Raw genomic sequence first — 18,334 nt, 5'->3', positions numbered from 1 at the left:
CTTATAACGAACTACGGTTATAACGAACTAAAATTAGTAGTCCCTTTGACTAAACCGTAGTTTACTGTATCAACATACAGTCACAGACACCAGATCTATGTACTGATGGGAAGTAATAACGGAGTATACAAGAGAAATATTGTTGTTAAAACATGTACAGGGGTGAATATTAGCTGGTATAGCACTGCACATACACTGGCATAAACACCCGCTTATATCCGGGGAAATACGGGATGGATGTCAAACAAGTGTTTCCCTAATAAATAGTTCCTTAATTTGTTGTCGTCAGTATATTTACCCCGCTTCAAGATTAGATTAAAAAATAGGTAGTTCATAAATTCCAGAACTGTAAAGCATAATAACATATAGATTAATCATAGATAAGACATTAACGTAGAATGTGTTCGCTGCAGCGATTGTATATCAAGACAAGCCAAAACTAAATACTTTGTAAATGACTTTCGACACGAATATAGATATCAGTTTACACACACGGTTGAATGTATTCAACGGTGCATTTAACATCACGAAGTAAACATGAAATCAGTCTCTATACAAAATGCATCTTAAACCAGCTAAATACATCCAGAGACCATATAATAGAATGACATGGTCTCTGATACATCGTATACCAGCTAAATACAAAGTAAAACGGATAAACAATTAATTCATTCAAAGTAACCAAAACATGATATATTTGCAATGATAAAAAATAAGTCGGAATATGAAATATGTATAACCAACCATATTGTCCTGAGCCAATGAAGGGCGAAAGAAGCATATCCGCCGACTTAAACCTGGTATAGTCGCTGTCCAAGTCCCGATCATCCGATTCAATCTCCAGGGTGAAGGAATCCATTGTAAAGTCCTACACACCCTACCAGCTCTGATTTCAAATGACAAAGGCGCACTGCACCACGCTACATAAACGTGTACTTTACGGCAATAAACATCCCCGGCTCAAGTTGCGTCAATATGTCGTAATGTCCAAGTTATCTTTATTAAAAGTCCGGGGGGACAAATGACTATCCCCTCCCGCTACTACAACAGGTGATATCTGTGTTTCAGTTGTTTACCGAGGAAATGTTCCGCCGCGGGGCATAATAAAGTTCTCCGTCTCAATATGACAATATCGAGTAAATCTCAATTAAATCCCTCTCAGTAGGACATCACTTCATAAACCCGATGTAAGCCATGGATGTAGGCAACAGATGGGTTCAGCGTTACTGATATACTACTATTAAACTCCATTGAAAAGCGTGGGGCGTATATGTATGTTGCTGCAGGGTATGGTTTACGGGCAGGTTAGTCGATTGTAAAACGAGCTGTTGAATGGTCAGTCTTTTTCTGACCAAGGGACCCCGGACTTGTCTAGCGGTTGAAGTGTTCGCTCGTCACACAGTAGGTCCGGGTTCGATTCTCCACACGGTACAATGTGTGAAGTCCTTATTTGGTGACATTACTGAAATTTTGCTAAAAGTGGCGTAAAACAATACTCACCCTCTCTTCTTTCCATAATTCTACATTAGATATCCCGTGGACATCATGGGTTAGAACAGGCCTCTAGCAGTCTATACTGGTCGTAAGAAGCGACCAAAATGGATCGGGTGGTCCGTTTCTGCCACTTGGTTGATTGCATGTCATCGTAAACCGACGGCATGGATAGTTGCTCATAATATCAATCACTAGAGTGACTGGTCCAGACTCGATTATTTACAGGCCCCCGTCAAAGCTGGACGATTGTTGAGTGCGGCGTAAAACAACAAACTGAATGAGATAAAGGCGATTCTAAAATTGATTTAACTCTTACTTAGGGATGCAAAATTAATGTACATTTTAATATACTTCAGTTTAATGATCCTGTGTCAGGAATGAGTGAGTGAAGATCCGGGTAAGATTTGGTTTTCAGCAACCCATACTTGTCGTAAGAGGCGACTAACGGGATCGGGTGGTCAGGATCGCTGACTTGGTTAATGAATGTCATCGTATCCCAATTGCGTAGATCGATGCTCATGATGTCAATCACTGGATTGTCTGGTCGAGACTGGATTATGCACAGACCGCCGTCGTACAGCTGGAATATTGCTGAGTGCGGCGTTAAACAACAAACAAAACAAAGTTGACGTGACAGCGCTGCTGTGGACAGTATTTCAGTTATACCCCGGCGTGTCAGTTGATGTAGCAGGAAGTGAAACAGGTCTTACCTCCCGGGGAGTACCCACGAGCACAGGTATGCTGTTGACTAACCTGTAACTCTGGTACTGACAAACCTAGAAACATAATCAGGGCGAATCGGGATTAGGTTTCTGCCTCGCTTAATGGACGCAAATCTGGGGGGCTAACTGCGCACCCAAGACGACCACATGGGCCACCCGTGCCCTCAAGTGACAAGGAAGCAGCCATAAAAAGGGTTGTGATGGACATCCTTGCATTTTTTGCAAGGAATCCTTTTACCTCACTCACTCACGAACAAGCAGACTATAACAGACTGACTATACCCATATCTACCTACCGACACCCACATCTACCTTCACTCACACCTACCACCTATCCCTGGACACAGACATCACCGAACCCACTCCCCAACCACCCAATCCCACCCCACCCCCGACCCCCAACACTGACGACATCACAACCACATTCACCACCAATCTACACATGTATTCACAACCACATTCACCACCCATCTACACATGTATTCACAACCACATTCACCACCAATATGTATATATATTGACAACAACATTCATCACCCATCTACACATGTATTGACAACCATATCCACCACCCATCTAAACATGTATTGACAACCACATTCACCAACCATCCCATCTACACATGTATTGACAACAACATTCACCACCCATCAACACATGTATTGACAACCACTTTCACCACCCATATGTATATATATTGACAACAACATTCATCACCCATCTACACATGTATTGACAACCACATTCACCACCTATCTATACATGTATTGACAACCACATTCACCACCCATCTACACATGTATTGACAACAACATTCACCACCCATCTATACATGTATTGACAGCCACATTCACCAGCCATCCCATCTACACATGTATTGACAACCACATTCACCACACATCTACACATGTATTGACAGCCACATTCACCACCCATCTATACATATATTGACAACAACATTCACCACCCATCTATACATGTATTGACAGCCACATTCACCACCCATCTACACATGTATTGACAACCACATTCACCACCTATCTACACAGGTATTGACAACCACATTCACCACCCATCTACACGTGTATTGACAGCCACATTCACCACCTATCTACACGTGTATTGACAGCGACATTCACCACCCATCTACACATGTATTGACAGCCACATTCACCACCTATCTACACAGGTATTGACACCCACATTCACCATCCATCTACAAATGTATTGACAACCACATTCACCACCCATATGTACATGTATTGAAAACCACATTCACCATCCATCTACACGTGTATTGACAACCACATTCACCACCCATATGTACATGTATTGACAACCACATTCACCACCCATCTACAAATGTATTGACAACCACATTCACCCCCTATCTACACATGTATTGACAACCACATTCACCACCCATCTACACATGTATTCACAACCACATTCATCACCATCTATACATGTATTGACAACCACATTCACCACCATCTACACATGTATTGACAACAACATTCACCACCCATCTACACATGTATTGACAACCACATTCACCATCCATATACACATGTATTCACAACTACATTCACCACCCATCTACACATGTATTGACAACAACATTCACCACCCATCTACACGTGTATTGACAACCACATTCACCATCCATATACACATGTATTCACAACTACATTCACCACCCATCTACACATGTATTGACAACCACATTCACCACCTATCTACACATGTATTGACAACAACATTCACCACCCATCTACACGTGTATTGACAACCACATTCACCACCCATCTACACGTGTATTGACAACCACATTCACCATCCATATACACATGTATTGACAACAACATTCACCACCCATCTACACGTGTATTGACAACCACATTCACCATCCATATACACATATATTCACAACCACACTCACCACCCATCTACACGTGTATTGACAACAACATTCACCACCCATCTACACATGTATTGACAACCACATTCACCACCTATCTACACGTGTATTGACAACCACATTCACCATCCATATACACATGTATTGACAACAACATTCACCACCCATCTACACGTGTATTGACAACCACATTCACCATCCATATACACATATATTCACAACCACATTCACCACCCATCTACACGTGTATTGACAACCACATTCACCACCCATCTACACGTGTATTGACAACAACATTCACCACCCATCTACACATGTATTGACAACCACATTCACCACCTATCTACACGTGTATTGACAACCACATTCACCATCCATATACACATGTATTGACAACAACATTCACCACCCATCTACACGTGTATTGACAACCACATTCACCATCCATATACACATATATTCACAACCACATTCACCACCCATCTACACGTGTATTGACAACCACATTCACCACCCATCTACACGTGTATTGACAACCACATTCACCACCCATCTACACGTGTATTGCCAACCACATTCACCACCAATATGTACATGTATTTACAACCACATTCACACCAATATGTACATGTATTGACATCCACATTCAACACCACATCACCCATACACTTACATCCACATTCAACATCGGGCCTCATACATTCAACGCTAAATGTGTCACGGACTCCTATATAAACTGGGCCACGATACACAAGGTCGGGGATATAGGTATTCAAATGTTATACAAAAGAATTTCCAACGTGCAGATTTATCAATTTGTCAAATTAATACTTAAAATGAAAAGTAAATTCCTTTCATTTTTGTACCCAAAAAAATCCAACAAACAGACTGTCGACTGATAATGGCCCCTACACATGTGTGTGTACGCTATTTAACGGAATTAAGCATGTAAGTGCTGGAAGATCTCTGTGATAACTATTTCCGCACATGCTTGTCTGACACGCAAACTCCTTGTGTTCAGTTCAAGGTTCTGTGGTAATTTCATATGGATTTCTTATCGTTATACAGACACAATGCAGAGTATATAACACACAATGCAATATATATAATGACTACAATCTCACACTTCCTGTCATTTAACAGAATCGATTTTAAACATGTGCGGTGTGTGTATGCGAACAGGTGGCCACTTGATAAAATAATGACAAACTTGGATGAAGAGGGGAAAAGTGATTTCCCCACTTGGGTGCGGTTGTGAGCTATGAACTGTGGGGAGGGGAAAGAAACATAGACAGTAATTTTTATTGTGAGATTTTTTGAATGATTTTTGTGTTTATTTTCACCTTAATAAGCTGTATTATCAGTTAGCTATCACAGTTCAATATATGTAAAGCTGGACAAACGTTTGGGGAGTTTCGCCTGTATACGACATGCATTGGTGGAGTCGTTCTCTTTGTGGACTGGTGGGGCACGGGTGGCGGTGGCGCCGCGATTCGCTGTGCAGAGTTGCGTCCCCTGGACACGCCAGAAACCTGTGATGGTTCGAATCCCGCTTCACACCGATTATGTTTCTAGGTTTGTCAGCACCATACCCGTGCTCGTGGGTTTCACCGAAGTGGTTAACGTCTGAGACCTGCATCACTTCGAGCTTTCCTACCACATTAAGCTGGCACGCCGTGATATAACTGGAATAATGTTAAAAGCGGCGTTAAACCCAACTCACTCACTCACTCACTCACTCACTCACTTTGTGGACTGGTTGAAAAACACAAATAATACCACAATGAAATAGACTAATACCCAATCTAGTCCATTAGATCAATCAATCACGGAACCAGAGGGGAGGTGGGGTAATTTCATGTACTATTTTACACACACACACAGTAAGTGATTATGGTTTTACCCCAATTAAGCAATATTCCAGCAATATCACGGCGTGGGCACCAGAAATAGGCTTCACACATTGAACCCATGGGGAATCGAACCCGGGTCTTCGACGTACCGAGCGAACATTTTAACCAGTGTACTACCCCACCGCCCCTTAACACACAGAGATGAAATTAAGCTAATCGTTTATAGAAATAATTCCTAATGATTAGCCATACATTTATTAGATATCATACATCCGGGTGATTAACACTCACATCGTCTCGTGCTCATTCGGGTGTATCTGTTACATATGCATAATCAGGAAATTTGTAAACAATTAGCTTCCGTGGATGCTTTAGCACAAATACTCCCTCCAAGCATCGCCATCGTAAACTTGAATTCACTTTAGCTCCTGTAATAGGACGTCGTTTCTACCCACTTATGATAAACAGGAGCGGGTGGGTAGCCTAGAGGCGAACGCGTTTGCTCGTCACGTCGAGGGCCTGGGTTCGGGTCCACAGGTGTGAAGCCCATTGCTGATTTTGACTGTTGTGATATTGCTGGAACATTGCTAAAAGCAAGTCATGATAAATAAAATACGGTTTATAAGAGCTATAACAGCTTTGAATGTAGGCTGAGCAACATAATATTGATTCTATAGGTTGTATGATACATGCTAGTTTTTAAATCTATATCTGTGACTATCTAGTGCTTTTACTGTCCTTTGGCGAAGATGTTATAATCTATAATTATGTATTATTTCTGTACAACTTGATTTGGTCGCGATATGGCTGAAATATTGCCGATGTGAGACAATAAATATTAATTCACCCACTCACCCATTTTTATAATAGAATCAACCGGAATCTTATCACATCAGAGACTTGAAAAAATATTATCTCTGATCACACTCATCCAAAATGATTTTTTTGTATTGAATCTCTGACCAAGAATAGTTCAGCATGTTTAGATGCGTAATACTGAAAAAACAATATGTGTGACAATATTGAAGGTGTTTTTTTAGTAATCATTTTCCATTTAAAGTTTGTATTGTTCCTAATTTTATACTAAATAAAGATATATGTTTGAAATAACTTTCTCCTTTACTCAATACAGGGTAGATTTTATTTTGCCTTAGTATCTTATTTTATCATATTTCTCAATTGCATCAGTCTAGCAAAGTCAATGGCTTTACATTCATATTACATGTAAGTTAGCCATCATTAATCATTCCAACTTTTTAATCATTCATCTCCAGCGGCAAAATGGCGACGTCCAGTGACAATTTCGAGTTTCTGTTTACAGTGGTTGCTAATGATAGCATCCCTGTTTCAAAATATCGATCGAAAGAAACTGGCATTTCTGTATTCATAGCCCAGGTTGAAGGACCTCTTGTCAATGGTTATTTCTGTTTGGGTAGGTAACAGGAAAACAAAATAGATTATTTTTTTTAACCAACGCTGTCCCAATTTCGATCAGCGTTAACTGACTACTAGTGCACAATTGTGTATCGCGATGTAAGTGACACCCGGAAGTGTGTAGATGCAGTTTGCCATCCGCACGTTATCTGGTTCCCTAATCCCCTCGTCTGCATCAACACTGCAATAAATCTTCTTACCTTGATTTCCTTTTTCTAACAGCAAGTCTGTGAGATGCACGTCGCGATACAGTACGTGTATGGAAAGCGTGATTCGAAAATTAGCAAAGGGGTTACACGTGCATTATGCCGGAAACCAATCCGCCATATTTGTTTGATGCTACTAATAAAGTGTTTTGTATCTACTTTGGTAATTAAACATTTCATTTACTTACGAAAGCATTTAATTCAGGCCCTTGAGTTGGAGCAATCCAACCAACCCCCCTGTTTTAGCAAAGCGACTAAAATGGCATCTGAAAAACATAGAAACCGTTACTAAGGAATAAGGTTGTTCACATCCCTTACAATGGCAGAAGGTGTTCGGTATACTGCATTCTTGCCAGACGTGGGGCAGAGGATTACAAGTGCCATTGTCTGTGCCCTAATGCTCTGTTGTTTTAAGATGCATAACAAATAGAATTGTACAGTTAATGTAGGAGGAAAGCCTAAAGTGATGCAGGTCTCAGAAGATTATCACTTTGGTGAAACCAACGAGCATAGGTGTAATAAATGTGGCTACTCAGGATAGGATATTTTCAAACATAATAACAATTTTATTGTGAACAAGTATATATATTTGACATTTTATGAATGTGGAGAGAAGTTTGAGGTTCTCTTTTTTGCATTTTGAAATTTCAACTTTAAAGTTTTTGTAATTATAAATGCATAGCTTCAGGAAAAAGTTACATTCATGTACACAAGATCTTTTTAAGAAACTTTCATAACAGCTGGTAATATTTTTGTTTTTTCTATTTATTCTTTTAATTTTCTTTCTTATCCCTACTTGTCTTTATAACCTGCCTTTTGGTGTTTGCAGTCAAAGGGAGGTAAATGTGTGAATAAGGTCATGAAAGATATTAGTGGCTTTAACATGGAAAATGATTATTTTTTGTATTAGTTGAATTTTTTATTCTTTTAAGACAATAACATGATTAAAAGGGCAAGATGTGATTCCCGCTCTTGTTCACAAGGAAAAAAATTTCCAACATGAGACCTTTAATTCCGTCCCCTGTGTGAAGATATCATTTATTTGAATATGTCATGTGACAGGAGCACTCCAAAAAGAGCTGTTGGCTAAACTGGATTCATTGGCATAGGACCTGTGAAGATTCAGGGTAAATAGGTCTTCAGCAACACATGCTTGCCGTAAAAAGCGACTATGCTTGTCGCAAGAGGCCACTAACAGGATCGGGTGGTCAGGCTCGCTGACTTGGTTGATGCTTGTCATCGTATCCCAATTGCGAAGATTGTACTCATGATGTCAGTCACTGGATTGTCTGGTCCAAACCCAATAACGTACAGACAGCCATCATATAGCTGGAATATTGCTGAGTGCAGCATAAAACAACAAACAAGCAAAAAATCACCAGCATAGTGTCCATTGTGACAATGATTTTGATGTGAAGCTGTGAGTGAGTTGGGTTTAACGCGGCTTTTTAACAGTATTCCAGTTATATCAGGGCGTGTCAGCTTAATGTGGGAGGAAAGCCCGAAGTGATGCAGGTCTTAGACGTTTACCACTTCAGTGAAACCCACGAGCATGGGTATGGGGCTGACAAACCTAGAAACATAACCGGGATTCGAACCCACAATCATAGGTTTCTGATGTGCCCAAGGGATGCAACTCTGCACAGCGAATCGCGGCGCCTTAGACGACTGGGCCACCCGTGCCCCCGTGAAGCTGTGAAGTAAACTGGACGAACATGGAAAATGATGAACCTGTGAACACATGGAATAAAAGAATTTGAAATTTTGATGGAAATGTATTGTGGTTGGCACACTTTCATTGCGAGGGGCACACCTGAACATCTTTATCAGTGCTGGTCTCACATTGAAATAAAAGTCCATCCCTGCCAATTGTGATAGAAATGAAAACTTACTTTGAAATATCAGTTTTAGATTATACACAAAATGAGACAAGTGAATGTGATGTTGCACTTTTGTTCTGAATTTCATAATTCAGTTTAAGATAAGTGGGGTATGGGTGGCCCAGTCGTCTAAGATGCCACAAATACAATTGTGGGTTTGATTCCTGGTTCACCAAGATTACAGGATAGAAACTAATTTTTTCAGTCCACTAGCCGTTATAATGATAACATATAGCCAAAGCTTTAATGATGGCAAATTTATCTGTCCTTATGATACCTTAGCTATTGGGCAGTTTGGCAAGGAGTATAGGACTAGTGCCAATTTCTTATGCTAGACTATAAAGGTTTGTCAGCACCTTACCCATGCTTGGGTTTCACCAAAGTGGTCTGAGACCTGCATCACTTAGTCCTTTTCCCACAGTAAGCTGACACGCCCTAATAAAACTGGAATGCTGTTCATAGCAGTGTGAAATCCAAGTCACTCACTCACTGTTGAAGATGATGATTGATGTAGTTTTCCTTGTTGACAGCAACTGAAGCCCACGATGATGATGGCCTCCCACACACCCTGGAGCACCACATCTTCATGGGCAGTGAGCAGTACCCATACAAGGTCAGACTAGACACTAGCTGCTGTAGCTTGTAGTGCCACCTGTGAAGCAGCATCCCTCTTCCAGGCCCCGTTCCACAAAGTGATCTTAACGGTACAACTATCTTAAGTCTATGTAAAAGTATGGGAGTTATGCTTGTTGTAGCGCTAAGATCGCTTTTTGGAACTTGGACCAGGGGATAACTTTCATTTTGTCTATTTATTTGCTGTGTCCATAATGACATGCTGACATGTCATTTTAACTGTTCGAAAATAGAGTATGAGAGGATAGGAAGACAGATGCCTCGATGCACACATGACCCACCAGTCACAAGCTTGGTCTGATTGGGGTCACGCGGATTGATGTCTCTTGTAGTGGATGATTTTAGGTGGCGCTTTAATTACTTTCGCAGAGTTTGCGGGTGATAACACAACCACAGTGATTGAATTAATTAGTGTCAAGCGCTTCACTGAGTACTGGGGACCGCACCTGTCTCGCGTGCATGAGACGGCCCTGCTGTCTCGTGTACACGTTACATCTGTGACTGATGATGGCTTTGCTCTATCTTGACAGGTGCGTTTTCGTTGTGGATTTTTGCCACTGCACCTGGTGAAGGCTGCAGTTAAGTGTTAAACAGATAAACTGGCTGCACCACATACTTTTCTGGAAAATTAAAGCAAAACGACATGATCTCAGGCAGTGTTAGATTACACATCATACAATTTCATAAAAATCAGATCTTAGTTCTCGCTACTGCTAATCAATAATCTGAGGACATCCCATTATGGGTCAAGTCAGAACGACCAATAATCCGACCTATTACTTACCAGATCAGGAAAGTGACCATCAGAATGTGTTTTTCTAATCATGCAACCTCCGATAGGTTAACATGGGGTATTCCCAACAACACTTCAAGCTGATTCCGTCAGAAGCATCATCTACCTTTCGCTTCAATGGGATAAACAACTGAACCGAAGAGACTTTGCAAGGCCCATGGGATGTACTGCCATAGAACCTAGGCCACATATTTGACATTCAACAATGTTCTTTTGTTCAGTTTTAAAATTTTAAATCTAGAACTTGTCAAAATATCTTTGACGCATATCTGGAATGGAAGTCGCCTGTTTGAAACGAGTGCTGTATAGTTTGAGAAATTGCTCTCTGATTGGCTAATGTTTACTTCATGTTAGTCATCTCATTGGTCGGTCGAAGTTTGCTAAAGTTCGTTCTGACATGGAATGGGATGTCCTCAGATCTTTGTTTAGAGGTAGCGAGAACTAAAATATGATTTGAGACATACCGTATAATTTATTTTTTAATATTACACTCAAGTGTCTGTGTCTAGGGACAAGTACATTTACACTTCAATGTTACTGTAATACATGATCATAATCACCTCATCAATACCATGTAAAAACTGCGTTTTCATTTCACGGGCCGGCCGTCCCTACTATCAGCTGGGAAATAAATAAATTAAACATACAAATATTTTTTTTTATTATGTCTCCCACTAGTAATATAGACCCCTTATGATATATAAAATGTTATATATTAATTCCATGTCTACATCACTATCAGAAATTCAAGAAGCCAGCTTCAGTTTTAACTCCACAGCAGAATGACTTTCATATAAATAACTAAATAATTGACATAGCGATTTATTTTTATTTCTATTTCAACCGACCTTGAGTGGAAAAGCTGGACTAAATCTGTGAAACATGAAATTAAAAACGTGTGGCCTAATGAATTATTCCTATATGCTCTGTGACTGTGCATTTCAGGGAGTCCTGGATCTCCTCGCCAACAGATGCCTGGCATCAGGAACCAATGCCTGGACAGACACTGACCACACATGTTACACGATGACCAATGCCGGGTCAGAGGGATTCCTCAAACTGCTGCCTGTCTATATAGACCATATCCTTTATCCAACACTCAAGGTGAGAAACAGGGCCATTTAGTAACATCACTGATTCCTCAAACTGCTGCCTGTCTATATAGACCATATCCTTTATCCAACACTCAAGGTGGGAAAGAGGACCGTTCAGTAACATCACTGATTCCTCAAACTGCAGCCTGTCTATAGAGACCATATCCTTTATCCAACACTCAAGGTGGGAAACAGGGCCATTTAGTAACCATCACTGATTCCTCAAACTGCAGCCTGTCTATAGAGACCATATCCTTTATCCAACACTCAAGGTGGGAAACAGGGCCATTTAGTAACATCACTGATTCCTCAAGCTGCAGCCTGTCTGTATAGACAACACCATATTTTGTTTAAAGGCTGTTGTTTGCTTTATGATGTTTATTCAGCAAGGCTACTTGGGCCATCGGCCCATGTCACAGCAGTCGTACAGCAGCCATTATTGTAACTGAAATTTATATCAGCAGTTTTGTCCTTAATTGCATAGACTCATAAATACCATGCATACAAACAAGAAATGATACTCATCCTCAACGAAACCTTTTTTACAAATATTGCAAAACCTTTATTGGTGATTCGTAATTCAGATCAGCAAACCATTCCAAACACTGGACCCATGCCTCTTCACTCAATATATTTGCTTGCACCAAAAAGTCAGAACTTGTTTTGTCATGTTAGAATGGAAATAAACATACTGTGATTCCAGTGTCGGGCTAGGTTACCTGGAGATTGAACCGTGTGTGTTCAGTTCAGAATTCAATTCAATCATACCAACTCTCACTGATTACTGAACCAACTCTCCCTGATTACTGAACATGTCTATTGTCACTAATTACTTAACCAGCTCTCTCTGATTACTGAACCAACTCTCCCTAATTACTGAACAGGTCTATTGTCACTGATTACTGAACAGGTCTATTGTCACTGATTACTGAACCAACTCTCACTGATTACTGAACAGGTCTATTGTCACTGATTACTGAACCAACTCTCACTGATTACTGAACAGGTCTATTGTCACTGATTACTGAACAGGTCTATTGTCACTGATTACTGAACCAACTCTCACTGATTACTGAACAGGTCTATTGTCACTGATTACTGAACAGGTCTATTGTCACTGATTACTGAACAGGTCTATTGTCACTGATTACTGAACCAACTCTCACTGATTACTGAACGAGTCTATTGTCACTGATTACTGAACTGTCTCCCTCTGATTACTTAACCGGCTCTCTCTGATTACTGGCGTATTCTTAATAAAAACGGAACTAATAAAACGCATCTAAAAACACAATAACCTACCAAATCAAAATCACATAAACAAACTAAAATCCACCATACCCAGCTCCCTTAGTTCTCCTCCCCAATCCCATCGGCATCTATTCCAAATCTCAAAATTCCCAAATTCTATATAAGCAACCCCTAAAACCCCGCTCTTGGATTGCACAGACCACCTTCGCCCCTTTCGGAAACACATTAAATGGCCTGGCCGGGCCCGTGTGAGAAATACGCATCAGTCGGAAAGCGCACGTTAAATCTCCAAAGTAAGTAGGTAAGTAATTACTGAACCAACTGGCACTTTGATCACTGAACCAGCTCTCACTGCCTGTGTTCCAGGAATCTGGGTACATCACGGAAGTGCACCACATCAATGAGGAAGGTGAGGATGCGGGCGTGGTGTACTGTGAGATGCAGGCGCGGGAGAACACGGGGGAGAGTCTCACCCACCTGGCTATGCTGAGGGGCATGTACCCCGGACACTGTGGCTACAAGTCGGAGACTGGCGGCATGCTTCTCAACCTCAGAGAGAGCACATCCTATCCCAAGGTACACATTTTAGGAGTTTTATTGTCCATGAAGCTGTCATATGTTACATATGTTCACAGAGGTAGATTTAACAAGTTTGTATGTAGCCAGCAGGGCTTGCTCCTTTCAAAAGTTACTGGCCCCAAACTAAATGCCATGACTGAGTTACCCAGAGGCTCCAAATATTTTCAAACTCCTAACCCCTAAAGCATCATTTCCTGCACTCTGAATCTTGGCTTCCATATGTGGTGATTTTATGAGCAGATAAGGATGTTGTTGTACAGGACATTACAAAATGGCCGCCCGTTGTGTCATTCTATCAAGATGATCTTTGAGTTAACCATTCACATGATCTTATCCCCACTAATTATTTTCTCATGGAAATTACATGATTCACGAGCAGTGTCTAATTAAAAAAATTAATCATACACAGAGAAGAGGTGAAGTTTATGTTTCAGCAAGCCTTTTGTAGTATCAACTGGCCATGGGCTAACGGGCCAGCAGTTAAATCGACCCCTGTGTTCATTAGAAGCACCCTGTAAATGTGTATTCTCTATTAAAGATGCCAAAATGTTCTGGAGCTCATCATGCTATTGGCTGGTGGAGAGCAGAAGGTCGGGGGTTCGATCCCTGGCCGCGTCATACCAAAAGACGTTACGAAATGGTACTTGTTGTTACCCTGTCTGGCCCTTGGCAATGTGTTATTGCAGGGAAGAAAACATATATTTTTTTTTTCTGGATGTAACATCCAGGGGGTACCTGAAAACAACATGTTGAAGCCTTTATAACCATGGTAACCATTTTCTATTGTTGTCAGGTGTGCAGCTACCACAAGGAATTCTATCGCCCCGAGAATCTGTGTCTGATAATCACAGGCCAGGTCACGCCAGACAAGATCTTTGCTGCACTCCAACCTGTGGAGGACAGGATCATAGCAAAGGTAGATTGACAGCGTTCAGATTGTAACATTACTGATGTGTTTTGTATTATTGAAAAACATCTTGTCAGGTCCTGTCAGTGTGTTTAACAAGCACAATTGTCTACCCTTCATTGGACTCTGTATAAATCAGTAGGGATGGGTATGGGAGGTTTAGAGTGTATCACAACATTTTGTAATCCACAAGGCCATATTGCCATACGTATCACGATATATTGTATAATTCTAAATATTGAATTCAGAAAAATCTGAAACATCAATGTATGGAGGAAAGTTCACAAATAGAACAAAAAAGGATGTTGGTACAACAAAATGTTTACTCATTTAATAAATATGCAGTCATCTTGGGGCCCTGGATGCACGCTCCCGGGCAGCGAAGGTATTTGGCAAGTGTATAACATTAAACACATGATAGAAGTTGCTATTTGAAATCACACGATATACTCTGCATGAATTTTTTTTATTGTAATACCTTACGAGGAAAGAATGAACCTGAATTTACCAATATACCAGTAATACCACGCACCCTTAGTATTCAGTGTTAAGGTTAGTATTGTTACTTCCAAAGGAAAATATTTTTAGTACTGATGTCTATTGCTGAATGTTTTTTTCTTCCAATGTTAACAGTTCATATTACCATCGATGATAGAATGGTCCACTGTAATGACTTCAGTTATTTGAAGACATGAGTATTTTAGCAATTCTCAAGGCTGATCAGTCAGTTGAACTGATATGAGATCATATTGCTTCATTGTTGAGAAGGGGCTGTGGTTAAAGCGTTTACTCGTCACGAGGAAGACCCGTGTTCGATTCCTGACATGGGTACAGTGTCCCGCAATGATATTGCTGGAACATTGCTAAGAACAGCGTAAAACCATACTCACTCACTCACTCATTGTTGAGAACAACACAATATGACTTGATCCTTGGCTGCTTTCAGTGGCGTTTCTCTGTAAGGTTGACATTTCAAACTTTTTTCTTCATTTTTCTTTCTTAAAACAACATTTGTTGTATATGCATGATATAGAAGAAACTATTCAAACTGTGGTATTACTGGTTGTCCGTCTGAAATGCTGGAAATCCCCGTAGGTTTACACCAGCCATATGATTGGACAGATGATTCAGTCTGGGTTGGTTTAAGTTGGTGACATTGGTGATGGTGTAATGGACAATTAGGGTTGGATGCAGCTGGGATTGGGTAAATCTGGGATTGAGTACAGCTGGGATTGAGTAGAGCTGGAACTGAGTAGCTGGGATTGAGTACAGCTAGATAAAGTTGACAATGTAAGGGTTAATGTTTGTTCTGTTATTGCAGGGATCTAGGCCAGCTTTCACCAGACCATGGCAGAGTGAAGTCCCAAGTCTAGATTCAACTGTACACCAAAATATACCCTATCCCTCTGATGAAGAAAAACACGGAATGGTGAGAGTGGCATGGCGAGGACCCAAGGCCAAGGTAAGAGGAAGTCATGGCAACTCACGAGATCCACACTTTAAGACATGGGGACAACTGGGGAAGACTGGTTCACTCAGCTCAATGTGGGAGGAAAGTGCAGAGTGATGTTTATCGTAGACATTTACTTTTTTTATGAAACTCAGGGCTCCTGCAGCACTAAGAGTAATGGACCTGCTACCGATCCAACATATTTCCAAGCTGGTTTTGAATGGCCATGAGTCCCAATACGTGGGTTTTTGTGTGGTGATGAGATGGGTAGACATGTCAGAGGTGAGGTGAAATGGGGTTTAACGTCCCATTAAAGATTATTGCACTTATATATGCACATGTGTGTGTGTGTGTGTGTGTGTGTGTGTGGCTGCATGTGCTATTCTAGTCCAGACTAATGCCAATTTTATAGTGCTAGCCCAATGAGAATCCACGCTGCAGTTTAACATGAATATCCAACTCAGACAGTACAGTGCACTGACTCCGAGCCAATGAGTCCTTGTTTTAGCCCCTTAATGCCAAGAGCCAGACAGGGTAACAACAAGTACCATTTTTTAACGTCTCAAACCCCGGACCTTCCGCTCCCCGGGCAGATGCTCGACCACTAGACCACGGAGGCGGTCCAGACAAGTCAGAGATAGAGTATGAGTTACATCTGTCAAATAGTGGGGTTTACACAGTCAAGGAGTGTACATGAACATTCAACTTTCAACAAATATTATCACAACCAATTGATCCCCCAGTAAGTACATCATTAGAAATTGGCACTCGTCCTATAGTCCTTGCCAAGCTGCCCAATATTTAAGGTATCCTGAGGACTAGTAGAAATTTACCTTTTTCAAGGGTTTTGCTTTATGTTATCATCATAAGGACTAGTGGACTAAAACTGTTAGTTTCTATTGCTGAAGTATAACCCAGGGACAATGTTAGACCTCATTTACACACATTCCTGGTGTGGTACTCCAGGAGACTCAAGGTCAAGGAGCGTCAACAAACGTTCAGCTCGTAAAATCTGGTACACCCTGCTTCAGACAATGCAACAAAGATATCATTACCAGTTCACAACTTCCAAAGAATTATGTTGGGTAAAGTATTTTTGTGTGACAATTGGATCTGTCTTTAACTGCCATGGAACTTTCAGTATGGTAACTGGAACCCACCAAATTGTCACCGGGAGTTTACCTATCTCTTAGCACAGAGCTCATAGTTGAAGGCAGTTTGATCACATGCTGTCGGGTAAGACACTGTTGAAAGTCCATGCTGTCTGTCTTCAGGAGCAGTACAAGATGATGAGTATCGGTGTCCTGCTCAACTACCTGTGTGATTCGGCCATTTCTCCGCTACAGCGGGAGTTTGTGGAGATCCCAGACCCTTACTGTAGCAAGGTAAGGGAACTATAGCCTTGGATTTATTGAAACAGACATTAGTGAATTGTTGTACAGCAATTATTGATTTTAAAGAAATATGTCTATGATTTTTTAGGCACAGTATGGAAATATATCGCTGTGGGGATTCTGAGTAAGAATAGGTGCCCAGCATGCAGATCATTAGAGTGAGTGAGTGAGTGAGTTGGGTTTAACGCCGCTTTTAACAGTATTCCAGTTATATCATGGCATGTCAGCTTAATGTGAGAGGAAAGCCTGAAGTGATGCAGGTCTCAGACGTTTACCACTTCGGTGAAATCCACGAGCACGGGTATGGTGCTGACAAACCTAGAAGCATAATCAAGCGAACCGGGATTCGAACCCACAATCATAGGTTTCTTTTGTGCCCAAGGGACGTAACTCTGCACATCGAATCGCGGCGCCTTAGACGACTGGGCCACCCGTGCCCCAGCGTATCATAAGAGGTACCTTAATGGATCAGGTGGTCAGGCTTAGTGATTTCATAGATAACGTGTCTTTGTTTCCCAATATTAATCACTAGATTGTCTGGTCCAGACTCGGTTATTTTCTGGCCGCTGTAATATGACTGAGTTTAGTGTTAAACAACAAACAAATAAACCTAAAATCCAATCAGTGTGATTTAAGACAAAACAGACAGCTTATATTGTTTTTCTCATGCTATTTTATATTTGATTTTAAGTTTATATGCAAGTCACATTACAGACCCTTACA

At 40.9% G+C, this 18,334-nt stretch overlaps 1 protein-coding gene across 1 annotated transcript in view; it reads left to right on the top strand.

Annotated features, from left to right (window-relative positions):
- The first annotated feature begins 7,271 nt into the window (after positions 1–7,271).
- LOC139459874 (uncharacterized protein C05D11.1-like) overlaps positions 7,272–18,334 on the top strand; it is a 38,450-nt gene continuing 27,387 nt past the window's right edge. The window contains exons 1-7 of the mRNA XM_071241586.1: positions 7,272–7,422; positions 10,041–10,123; positions 11,882–12,040; positions 13,648–13,857; positions 14,654–14,776; positions 16,089–16,229; positions 17,492–17,602. Coding sequence (XP_071097687.1) covers positions 7,272–7,422; positions 10,041–10,123; positions 11,882–12,040; positions 13,648–13,857; positions 14,654–14,776; positions 16,089–16,229; positions 17,492–17,602 — 978 coding nt within the window. The remainder of the gene's footprint in view (positions 7,423–10,040; positions 10,124–11,881; positions 12,041–13,647; positions 13,858–14,653; positions 14,777–16,088; positions 16,230–17,491; positions 17,603–18,334) is intronic.

The sequence above is a fragment of the Haliotis cracherodii genome, unplaced genomic scaffold (assembly GCF_022045235.1).
Source record: "Haliotis cracherodii isolate W230 unplaced genomic scaffold, xgHalCrac1.p SCAF_13, whole genome shotgun sequence".
Lineage (NCBI taxonomy): Eukaryota > Metazoa > Mollusca > Gastropoda > Lepetellida > Haliotidae > Haliotis > Haliotis cracherodii.
This window is presented reverse-complemented; position numbering and strand designations above follow the sequence as displayed.